We start from the raw sequence: 12,780 nt of genomic DNA, 5'->3' as shown, positions 1-12,780 counted from the left end.
TACAAATTCAGACATAAAAATACAGAAATGTCACAGCACACTATTACTGAAAAATTGCTTACTTTCTCATCTTTACCATATAATTATAAAATAAATTAGATTGGACTATAAATATTGTACTTACATTTCAGTGTATAGGATATCGAGCAGCATAAACAAGTCATTGTCTATATGAAATTTTAGTTTGTATGGGTTTCACTAGTCCTTTTTTCTGTAGCCTGTTGTAAAACTAGGCAAACATCTAGATGAGTTGACATACCCCCTGGAAGACCTCTGCGTACCCCTGGTTGAGAACCACTGATTTAGAAAAACATGGCAGGAAGTCATGTCTGTTTTTTTTACCCTACTTTTAATTTTTTTCATAAAAGTGAATTTAGGGTTGTTATTTATTTATTTATTTATTTATGCTGATGAAAGGTTGCAGAAATCTTCATTCACTATCGATAAAATTCTGGGGTGTGACTGGTCTGTGGGGAAGGGCTGCCTGACTGACAGAACAGATAAGCCAGAAGACTGAAAGCGCTGGGGGACCTCCCAGCACTGCACACACCTTGCCGTCATATGGGGCTCGGCATCCAGCGCCTAGCAGGGGAGGGGACTGAAACCAAGACAAAGTGCCTAGGTCCAGGTCCTGCTGCCCTCACAGGGCAGGGAACCAACTCTGATTGACCCCCAGAGCAGTAGCCAGATGCTTGTGCTATGTGTGTGAGGAGAGTCTCCAGCAGTTTTGAATTTGACACCAGAGAGGCTGGGTGGAGAGAACGGGAGAGCCAGCCCAGGAGACACCTCCAGCCCACCACCAATGCTACGCCAGAATCTGAGTTGAATTATCTATAGTTTAAGTTGTTCCTTCTCCAGATCAGACTCGGATGGTGGATGCATCTAGCTTGCCAGTTAGACCAATCTTCCCATAATCCACCCCAAAAAAATTAAAATGCAAAGGGAGAGTTCTTACTACTTGGTAGCTCCTCCATAAGAGATTTCAACAAAGATAAAACCAATGGGAATTGAGAATCATTAAAAGGAGGGTCCTAATCCACCAAGTCTGATGATATAGGTTTGTAGTTATTGCTCCTGCTGTTCATAAATTCTAAATCTGTAAGATCCTTATCCATAAAGTGCTTAGTCAGTAAAGATACTTTCTGGGGTATCCTCCCCCCAGACTTCAAAAATGTCAGGAGAATCGGAACTAGTGTGTTCCAAACCCTGGTGGTGAGTACGGGAGTTTGCTTCCTGGAGAAGAAGTCAGTTAATTTAGACTGCAGTGGAGGAGGATACATCTGGAGAGCTAGAGGGTGCAAATAATCTTCAGGGCAAAGACCGTCCAATTTCTTTCCTTCCCAATTTCTACTAGGGAGAGCCTTTACCACAACAATTTACATATTTTTGTCCTGGAATATGTCCAGGTATAAAAATAAGATTAATTATATGGAGATTTTTAAGTTTTTGGAAACTTTTTATTTGATTTTTTCTTTTTACATGAAACATGGTTAGCTAAGTCTGACATCAGTCTTTCCTGGTTTTGAACCCTATCTCCATGGAGGAAGTCAATTATCAAAAAGGGGTTATATATCAGGAGGACTTGCCACCTTGATTTCCTTACATCTGAAAGCCCAGATTTTACCTTAAGAATCAAAGGTTATGTTTACACTGCAATTAAAAACCCTCTGCTGGCCTGTGCCAGCTGAATTCAGCTCATGGGGCTTGGGCTGCAGGGCTGTTTAATTGCGGTGTAGACATTTGGGCTCAGGTTGCTGCTGAGGTCTTGGGACCTACCCACCTCACAGAGTTCTAGAGTCCCCCAGGCTTCAACCCAAACCTAAATGTCAATTAAACAGCTGCTTAGCCCGAGCCCCATGAGCTTGAGTCAGTTGGCATGGGTCAGTAGAGGGGTTTTAATTGCAGTATAGACATACTCCAAGTGTCAGGGCATTCAGGCTATATTTTTAAAATTTTCTCCCGATCTCCAAATTTTAATAGTCAATGTTTTTCTTGCCCAATATCCTCCCCATTTTATTCTGAGTCATTGTGGGAATGTCTAGATGAGCAAATTGATATGGTTGGTCTTCAGTTCCAAATGGTTCATCTAATTATTTTAGGAGATTTTAATCCTCAAATAGGTCCTCCAACAAACTCAGTATCCGGGGAAGAAAACATTGAGGATATTTTTGAACTTCCCCTCGAAACTCTAGAGATCAGGTGGTTAGGTCTGGACAAAAATTAAAGGCTTTATTAGATATATCAAATCCAATACCTGTACAAGGACGAAGTGTAGGGGCTAGAGAAGAACATTTTACCTATATTTCATTGCCTGGTGGTGGTAGTATTGATTATATTATTATTCCTATAATTAATTGGTCCTCCACAGGGATTTCTTTATACTTTCTTGCCCAGACAACAACCACCAACTTCTCTGTCTATAATTATGAATGATGTGCCCTCTGAGAGAGAGTTATAATTCTGATGGGTCAGAATACCTTACTTACCCCTTCGGAACAACATGGTTGTAAAAGACTAAAATGGACCCCAGCCGTTTGTGATCAATTATCAAGAAGATAGAAGTCTCTGATGTTAGAAACATAATTATTAAGTAACAGGAATCATCTCAAATTTGTGAATCATACGAGTTGCTGGTAAAGTCCTTGCAACCACTTTCTTTAAATAAATTGATTTTGGTTTTAATTATCCCAAAAATGCTTTAAAATGTAAGTTTACTTGGTTTTATGCGGTCTGTGTGAAGGAAACATCTGCTTTAGCACACATAGCTAATAGGATAAGATACAATCCCTGTCCCAACTTACTTCAAAATCTAGTAGCTGCCAGAAGAGGATACAAAGTTTACTATATCATAAAAACAATAATATTTAAGATCCTTCTGGAAAGATTTTGAAGTAGCAGCTAAAGCTAAAAATTCTTCAATTTTTTGGAAGAAGTCTTGGGCTTTGGTAGATATACTCCAGTTGAGGAACCACATATTAATGATGAAGACTGGATAGCACATTTTGGCCAGGTCTTTAATGATTCCCCTCAACCAGTTTTTTTTAATCTAATTCTGCCATAGTTGATGCAATAAGGAATGATCTCTTTGATATACCACGCTGACCTTCAGTAACAGACAGTGAATCTAGTCATTTATTTTAGCCCAATCTCAGAAAAAAGCTCTAGGGGAAGATTTTCTCCCTGCTTAAGTTTTGTAGGAGAATCGTGATTGCTGGTCCACAGTCTTTGCTAAATTATTTACTGCCATTAATTATACTGAATGGGTTCCCTCTGGCTGGAAGTCCAGTATCATAGTTCCTATTTTTAAAAAAGGGGATGGAAAGAATTCTGCTTCATATAGACTATTAGTCTGGTAGATGTGGCAGGGAAAATTTATTCCAGATTTCTACTCGCTAAACTTGAAATATGGGCTTTAAAGGCTAATTTATAACACAAAGAGCAGTCCAGCTTTAGGGCAGGTAGAGCCACAACTAATAATTGTTTTATTGTATATAGTTTATAAATATATTGTTGTTAAGGGTACTAGATTGTATGTAGCCTTCATAGATCTAAAGATGGCATTTTATTCTGTTAACCAAGATAAACTTTGGGCAAAATTTAGAAGGATGGGTATTGATCTAAGACTTTTTAATATTTTGGAGGCTCTACACCAGGGCAATATGGCTAGGGTAGGAACTAAAGGCAATAGAGAATGTAGTAACATTTTCCCTGTTTCTAGGGGAGTACACCAAGGATATCTTCTAGCACCTCTTCTTTTTAATTTGTATGTAAGTTGTATAAAGTAACAAGTTAGAAATACACCTCTACCCCAATATAATGTGACCCAATATAACACGAATTCGGATATAACGCGGTAAAGCAGTGCTCCGGGGGGGTGGGGCTCTGCACTCTGGTGGATCAAAGCAAGTTTGATATAACGTGGTTTCACCTATAACGCGGTAAGATTTTTTGGCTCCCGAGGACAGCGTTATATTGGGGTAGAGGTGTAGTGAAACAAAAGTAAAATATATTTTTCTTCTCATATATTAGTTCTTTGAATTTTCAGTAAAAGTAAGTAAATACATAAACTTACTTGATGCATCTGTGCGCCATGTTTTAGTTTCAGCATCCCCATAAAATGTGTTTGATGAATATTTGCTTTTTATGTATGCCTCTACTGACACATTATATAGTTTGGAAGGCTGTAACTCAAGGCAGTTAAAAGTGAGCTCATTGACACATTTGCCTGTAAAATAAATAAATAAATAGATAAATAAATTGAAAGCTTAAGTCAAGAATTCATAATAGTAATATAGGAATTGCTATACTGGATCAGGCCACAGATCCATCTTCATCCATTTCCCTATGTCTAGCAAAGATCAATACTAGATTAGTTGTCATCCTTTGCTCTGAAACATTGGTCTACATGCCTTATATATGTTTTTATTCTATGTAGTATAACTATGAATGTTATTCAAAGTTTGCACCCAAATTTGGCCAAGTCATAAACTTCTGAAAAATCTCAGTTTGCACATGCTCAGGACAGCTTTGTTAGAGTCTGGCAGCTAAATTTGCTTAAGATTTCATCCACACTGAGCATGTTCCAGCTTCTCACAGCTCCTATATGTAGATCATACTCTGCACGTGCCATTCCCAGAGAGTGATTGACCATACTCCAGCCCAGGACTTCAATGGTTAAGCAATTGCCGCTCCTGGCTGCTGGACACAGTAACTGAGGGCAGGGAGGCTGTCTGTCCTGTTGTCCTAATGCTCCCCCTGCTGGGTCCAGGCACAGTGGAGGAAATGAGGAAGCTACCTGACTCCAGTACAGAAGGATGAGGAGAAGGGGAAGAGAGGGAATATATGTATGGCACCAGGGACAGAGGCAGGAGCTCCAGATAGAGGTGGGACAGGAGTCTGGGGGGGATGAGTTAAGGAGCAGGAGCCAGAAAAGGGTAGGGTGACCAGATGTCCCGATTTTATAGGGACAGTCCCAATATTCAGGGCTTTGTCTTATATAGACGCCAATTACCCCTCTCCCCCACCACTTTCTGTCATGATTTTTCACACTTGCTATCTGTTCACCCTAGAAAGGGGAAAGAGGAGGACAAAAGTGAGGGGGGAAAGGAACAAAAGGTGGGGAGAGGGGCAGAAGCTGTGGAGTAGGGAAGAGGAGCAGGAAAGGTGGGAGAACATGGGCAGGAGCAGAAAGGAAGGGGAGCAGGAGGGCAGTAGCAAGGGGTCAGTATGGGTGGGGAGAATGGGGAAAGAGTTGGTCAGGGAGGGACAAGCAGAAGCCAGGGGGATACCAGTATGGAGGACTCATGGGCAGGAGCTGGGGTGGAGGGATAAGAGCAGAAGGGGACAGCGGCAGAAGATTCTTTAGCCACTTGAGCACTCTCCCCTCCAGAACCTGGAATTGAACCCATTATTACGGAGTCTTAACATTTCTCTGCTGTCTAGCAAATAGCTGTAAAACCCACTGGAAAAATAGCTGTAAAACCCACTATCTCCATCTTTCTCTAGGGGTTGGTCCATATTTAAGATAGCAGCCTTCTAGTGCTACTAATTACTCAGGCAGCTCAAGTGGTAGACAACTGTACTATAGATCTAAATAACCAAACCTATTTATGACTAGGGCTGTTTGAAAATTTTCCTTCAATATTGTTTTTTGAAGGATAATTGGATTTTTGACTAAACATTTTTTGCAAAAAGTGTCTGGTTTTCCATGGAAAATGTTAATATTTTATCAAAATGTCAAAAATTGAAATACTTCAGACAAAAAAAGTTGTGATTAAAAATGGTACCACGGTGTTTTATAGGGTCTGTAGTCCAGGTTCCTTATGCTCTCATTCAGCTCTATTGACTGGGCTCCCTCTTTGGACTACATCTTCCAGGATACACCACTTTCTCCCTCCTTAGTGAGGGAAGCAGGTGCATCATAGGAGCATAAGACTCCCAAACTACATCTCATGTGAAGCAAGCAGCACATTTTGAATAGAAATTAAAGTTTTTGGCCAAAATGGTTGTGATTTCAGCCAAAATATTTTGCCAAAAATTCAGAGACTTCAGAAAAAAAATTCCAGACAGCTCTGCTGATGACCAATTTGGCAACTCAATATGGTTCCATGTGATGAAATGTTTGTTTTAATTTTTAAGTTTTTAGAAAACATAAGAAATTTCATCTAACAAAATTACATTAAAAGAAGGTTAATGTTGTAAAATCAAGCACTCAAAGTTAGGAAATGCCAGAATTAAGTTGGCCTGTTTAACTTAATTTGGCTCCATTATCATATAGTCTTTAATTACATGATCATATTTTTTTCCACAGGACCCCTGCCCTATTCAGTGTATAGGCTGGTCATCAGGGCTGTGTAGTGAAGAAGACTGTTGCCTGTAGGATCCCTGCCCTCATTTGTTGCAGAAGGTGGAAGGCATATGATGCAGGGAATTGCAAGAAGAGAAAGGATGGTCTCATGGTTAAGGCAGTTGAATGTTGTCCTAAGGACTGGATTCTATACCTGCCTCTGACATAGAGTTTCTACGTGATTCTGGGTGAGTCAATTACACCAAAATTTCTACAGGTGTCCATTTTGTGTTCCCCATTTTCTGGATGGTCAACCCGAAACACCTGGAATTGGATTTGCAAAAGTTCTGAGCCCTCACAACTGCAACTGAAGTTGATTGGAGCTGTGGTCTAAACAAATTAAGTGCTATAAAATGACAAGTTCTCTGATAAAATTATGCCCTACGCTTCTCAAATTGGGCACCCAACAACTCATTGACACAATTAACTATTTTAGCTTTAATCTCTGTGTCTCACTTTCCCACGTGTAACATGGGAATAATACCACTTCATTTCACAGGGTTGTTGTGAAGATAAATGCATTAATGCTTGTTAAGAACTAAACTTCAGTGACAGCACCATAGAAAAGCCCACAAGGAAATAAATAATTCTTCATTCAATGCAAGGTGTGAACGATGTGTAGAAAATATGGCAAGGGACCACACACTGAATGATGAGGATAAAAAGAAACATTGAGCACTATTCACTGATTACCATCCAGCCTGCACACTGAACGAAGAAGGGGTCTTGTGGGAAAATAGCATGTGATTATGTAACTAAAGACTAACATAATGCATACACACTGGGCCTGAATTAAAGTTGAACAGGCAGCCATACTTTTGGCATTTCCTAACTTTTGAGTGCTTGACTTTGCCACCTTAACATTTTTTTTATTGTAGCTTTTTAGGATGTACTCTATTAAACATTTAATCCTTTTTTGAATCCTACTTAGCCTATGGACTCAGTATTTTATGACAACAAACTCCATATCTTAATACTTAATTTATTTGAATTTATAAGTAAATGATCAATGTGCATTGCGCAAAAAATATAAAAACAAAAACTAGAAAAAAACCTCTCTTTTTAGTGGTTTTACATTATTTACCTTTCAACTTTATTTGCTTGTTTTGTATTTTGAGAGGGTGCCTGATTTATCTTCTTTTCCCTATCCACTATTTTATATACCTCTATTATATCCTTTCTTATTGTTGCCTCTTTTTGTTCTAACACTTTCATTCTTTCTTCATGGTGAAATCTTTCCATGCCTCTAACTGTTTTCGTTACTCATCTAGGAAGCCCTTCTATTTCTTATCTGAGACAGGGTGATCAGAACTGAACATAGTATTCCAGGTCAGCATGCACTATTGGTTTGTATAATGGCATTATGGTCAGCTGGGACCCTGGAAGACCTAGGAGCAGCTCTGACTCTGAGGTAGCCCACCTGGAGCTACAGACCCTGGAAGCCTGGGCTGTGAAGGAGCCACGAGCCTGGTATCATGAACTGAAAAATGGTAAGATTCCAAATTCAGCTCTTCAAGAACTGAGAACAGAAGTGGGCGGGGGAGAGAAGAAGGGAGGCAAGCTGGGCCAAATAGACTGTGAGCACCCCTCAGAAATCTGCCCCAATGGCACAGATTTGAAAGGTGGGGAGGGGGGGGTTATATGCATGCATATCCAAAATGATCCATCCTATCCTTTTGCCTCCTCCCCCCAAATTCAACAATCCTCCCTTCCCCCATCATACGGTCTTCATACCCCATGTTGGCTCAGCAGCTACAGGGTTAACAAACCAACTGCCTGCTTGTTCAGCCAGAGCTCACTGGAAGCCCCACAGCAGCTGTGAGGATAAAAGGGCTGCAAGGCAAGAGAGAGTGGGAACTGCAGAGAGAGGATCCCTCAAGCAGTCCAGTGAGAAGCTGCCTGACAAACCAACTCACCAAAGAGGAAGAAGCAGGAGAAGAAGCTGGAGAAGACCACCAAGGTAGGAAGTAGCTCAGGGAACAGCATGGGACTGAAGAGAACTGGTTCTGGCTGTTCAAAACAAGAGTCCTGAGCTGGAACTCAATGGTACAGGCAGAGCTGTGTGCTTCTACGTACCCCAGCCAGGGACTGTTAGAGAAAAGGTCCTAAACTGAGGAGAACTAGGGCTATTTAGCACCCCTTAGAACCACAGAACTTCTGCTTCCCCATTATTCCAAATGGGACAGAGTCTACTGAGGACCCAACCAGGAAGGGTTGGTCCTTGACAAGGATTGACAAATACAGTGGGGTGTGACAGCATAGGAGAGGATGGAGCCAGATTGGCCTGGCTCACCATTCTGCTGCTAACCGATAAAGACCCCCATATTACACACACCTCTTATCCCAACATGGACAATCCATTCCTTATTGTCCTTTCTTGCCACTGCCAACATTCTCTCTCTCTCTCCTTCTCTCTCACTTGGAACTGGGAGTTGGACCAGGCTTCCCAGCTTCCCATTCAATGTGGGCTGCGGCCACATTAGATTATATTCACTTTGGGAAGAGGTTGGTGGTGCAGAAAGTCCCAAGTATCTGTCAGACTGTTGGGGACAGGGGAAGTCAGCCTAGTCAAGTGCCCGGCAGCAGATATTCCATGAGAAACAAGGCCCCATGTGCTTGTGGTAGCAGAGTAATGGAGTACTAAACTGTATTATACTTTTCAGCCACTAGATGACACTGCATGCACTGAACCTCAGCCATACCTGCAGAGGTGACGCCCTTGGGGGGTGGGAGGGAAACACAGGGTCGCATGTCCCCCCAGATTTCTGTAAACACAGAACTGCCCTTGCAGGGATTGCTTTGCTCAGCCTGCCGAGGCAAGGGCTCTGTCCTTCTCACACTGCACCTCCCCCACGGCACTTTTCCGCTTGCTCAGCCCCTCTCCCTGGCAGCTGGGCCCAGGCGGGGAGTGAAGGGAGCAAGCCACTGCCACCTCCCCAGCCGGGCTCTTGCAGGCAGCTGCCCTGCTGTACAGAGGCAGCGACCCGGAGCAGCCACTCTCACCTGGGAGGAGAAACAGCTCTGTCCTGCCTCCTCCACTCCCCGTCTGCATCTGACTTCTGGGGAGAGGGACTGAGTAAGCCAGAAACATGCTGAGGCAGAGGCACAGAGTGAGAAGGACAGAGACCCCTCTCCTCCAGTAGGTAACTCTGGTGGGGTGGGGAGAGTGCAATGGCCCAGGCTGGGCGCAGAGTTGCTGGGGAAGGCACCGGGAACAAGTTCCCTCTGCTCAACCCGAATTGGGGCATTGCCTGTGCCCTTCCCCCCCCACCTTCACCCCCAGCTGGGCCCAGGCCATCCCAGAGGTATGTGCTCCCAGTTCCTGTGGTCCCAGCCTCCCGGGAGCCTGAGGGATTGGTTACCCTGCTCCAGGGAGGTGGAGTGGAAGGTTCCTCCCAGAGGTAATGCATGAGTTGGTCACATGCCCCCCATTCCTCATTATCATCAGGTACAGGTCATCTCTGCTGGCAGAGCATTGAAGGATCTTATGCTGAACACATCTGATGTGTATAAGCAACCTCTGTAGCCAGTCCATATCTGGTGCAGAAGAACATGATGTGGTTCCAGGAATAAATTTAGAACAGGAACAAAGCAACAAAGGTTGCAGACAGAAAGAACAGCAACAAAGGTTGCAAGATTTCACCAACGTTCCATTCTTCAATGTCCCAGAGAACTTCAGTTTTGAAAAGCCTCCACAACGGACAGCGCAATGGAAACAACATTTTGCATTGCTACCAAGCTTCACAAAGAAACTGGACATGTACAGATATCACCTTTAATTAATGCTATGGGGAAGCAAACAGAGCATATCTTTAAATCTTTTGACTTTACTGATGACTGTCACAAAGGTGACTATGAAAGGGTTCTGGCTGTGTTTGATGCATACATTATACCTCAGAGATATATGGTTTATGAAAGTCCATGTTTTCATAAGAGAATTAAAAAAACATAAGAACATAAGAATGGCCATATTGGGTCACACCAAAGGTCCATCTAGCCTAGTATCCTGTCTTCTGACAGTGGCCAATGCCAGGTGCCCCAGAGGGAATGAACAGAACAGGTAATCATCAAGTGATCCATCCCCTGATGCCCATTCCCAACTTCTGGCAAACAGAGGCTAGGGACATCATCCCTGCCTATCCTGGCTAACAGCCATTGATGGACCTATCTTCCATGAAGTTATCTAGTTCTTTTTTAAACCCTGTTGTAGTCTTGGCCTTCACAACATCCTCTGGCAAGTAGTTCCACAGGTTGACTGTGCGTTGTGTGAAGAAATACTTCCTTTTGTTTGTTTTAAACCTACTGCCTATTAATTTCATTTGGCGACTCCTACTTCTTGTGTTATGAGAAGGAGTAAATAACACTTCTATATTTTCTTTCTCCACACCCGTCATGATTTTATAGACCTCTATCATATCCCCCCTTAGTCGTCTCTTTTCCAAGCTGAAAAGTCCCAATCTTATTAATCTCTCCTCCCGTGGAAGCTGTTTCATACTCCTAATCATTTTTGTTGGCCTTTTCTGAAACTTTTCTAATTCCAATATATCTTTTCTGAGATGGGGCGACCACATCTGCACGCAGCATACTCCCAACTATACATATAAAATGATGGGGTCTAAATTAGCTATTACCGCTCAAGAAAGATCTTGGAGTCATTGTGGATAATTCTCTAAAAACATCCCTTCAGAGTGCAGTGGCAGTCAAAAAAGCTAACAGAATGTTGGGAATCATTAAGAAAGGGGTAGAGGGGCAGAACACTGGCTTTGCCTTGGGCGGGGGGGGTCCTGCGCTTCTAGGCGGTTAGGGTTACAGCTTACTGAGCCACCTTCATCATCGGCCAGTCAATGGGTTTGGTGTAAGAACCCTCTTTAGTCCCTGTCTTCCTTCTCAGGGAGCGTTTGTGTAGAGGTGGGGGCAAAGGGGTTGGGTTGGGGACCTAGGCACGCCCTCTTCTCCAGGTTCCAGCCCAGGGACCCTAATTGGCAGCAGCACAGGTAGTTTTCCTATACTACCAGAGCTATAGCTCTTCCCTGGGCTACTTCCCCAAACGGCCCCTCCTAGCACCCTCCTTGGTATCTGACCACGCTTGTTCTCCTGGCTCTTTTAGTGCGTACCTTCTTTTTCCCAGTCTTCCCACAACACACCTTCTTACTCCCAGCTCCTACTTGAAAGGGCTTCCTTTTAAACCAGTCCCAGGTGGTTCTAAATGGGCTTCAGGTGATCTGATTAGCCTGTTTCCCTTGATTGCTTCTAATAAGTTCTTAATTGGTTCCAGGTGTCTGATGGAGTCTGCCTGACTTAATTGCTTCTAGCACTTTCCTGGCTACTCTGGGGAGCCCCTGCCCTGGTCACTCAGGAAACAGAAAACTATTCATCCAGTGTTCAGTGTGTTTTCTTTCTTCCAGACTCCTGCACCCAACCAGTCTGGGTCTGTCACATATCCCTCCCCCCACTCAACACCAAGGGGTTGGGCAGCTTGGGACACCATTCAGTGCACACGTGACAAACCATCGGCACTGCTGTGGTGGCTCCCTGCTCTGTGTTGCACGTGGAATTGGAAAGGTTGGAGGGACAAGAACCACCTGGTTACCCTGGAGTTCTTCTCGTTTCGCTACATCCATTGAAGAGGGGCATGGTCAGTTATGAGGACAAATCCACACCCAAGCAGGTAGTAACATACCACTTCCATAGCCCATTTAACGGCGAGGCACTCCCTCTCAACCACTGTGTATTTTTGTTCCCTCGGAAGGAGTTTCCAGCTGAGGTAGAGTATTGGGTGCTCCTCCTCCCTGACCATCTGCGACAGGACGGCCCCTAACCCAACGTCGGATGCATCTGTTTGTAGGATGAATTCCTTGGTTAAATCTGGGGCTATCAATACTGGGTTACTGCAGAGAGCAGTCCATAGGTCCGCAAATGCCCTCTCTGCTGTGTCAGACCATCTGACTGGATCAGGACCATGGGCCTTCACTAAGTCTGTTAAGGGACTTGCCCTTGTGGCAAAATGGGGGATGAAATGCCAGTAATACCCCACCACCCCTAGGAATGCTCGGACCTGCTTCTTACGACTTGGTCGTGGCCAATTTTGGATGGCCTCTAACTTATTCAGTTGAGGTTTTACCAGAGGTTTTACCTTTTCCTACCACAAAGCCAAGATATTTGGCCTCCGTGAATCCTATGGTGCACCTGACAGGGTTTGCCGTAAGGCCAGCTCACCTGAAGGTATCAAGGACTGCCTCCACCTTCTTCAAGTGGATTTCCCAGTCTGAGGTATGAATAACCAGGTCATCCAAGTAGGCCGCAGCATAGCTGGTATGGGGGCATAACAGCTTGTCCATGAGGCGCTGAAAGGTAGCTGAGGCCCAATGTAGTCCAAAAGGGAGAACAGTATATTGGAAAAGACCCTCTGGTGTAGAGAACGCCGTCTTTTCCTT

The 12,780-nt window shown here is 43.6% G+C and overlaps 1 protein-coding gene across 1 annotated transcript in view; it reads right to left on the bottom strand.

Moving 5' to 3' along the window:
- PTPRC (protein tyrosine phosphatase receptor type C) overlaps positions 1 to 12,780 on the bottom strand; it is a 118,182-nt gene that overhangs the window by 35,774 nt on the left and 69,628 nt on the right. The window contains exon 12 of the mRNA XM_034780075.1: positions 4,073 to 4,225. Within this exon, the coding sequence (XP_034635966.1) occupies positions 4,073 to 4,225 (153 nt within the window). The remainder of the gene's footprint in view (positions 1 to 4,072; positions 4,226 to 12,780) is intronic.

The sequence above is a fragment of the Trachemys scripta genome, chromosome 8 (genome assembly GCF_013100865.1).
Source record: "Trachemys scripta elegans isolate TJP31775 chromosome 8, CAS_Tse_1.0, whole genome shotgun sequence".
NCBI lineage: Eukaryota > Metazoa > Chordata > Testudines > Emydidae > Trachemys > Trachemys scripta.
This window is presented reverse-complemented; position numbering and strand designations above follow the sequence as displayed.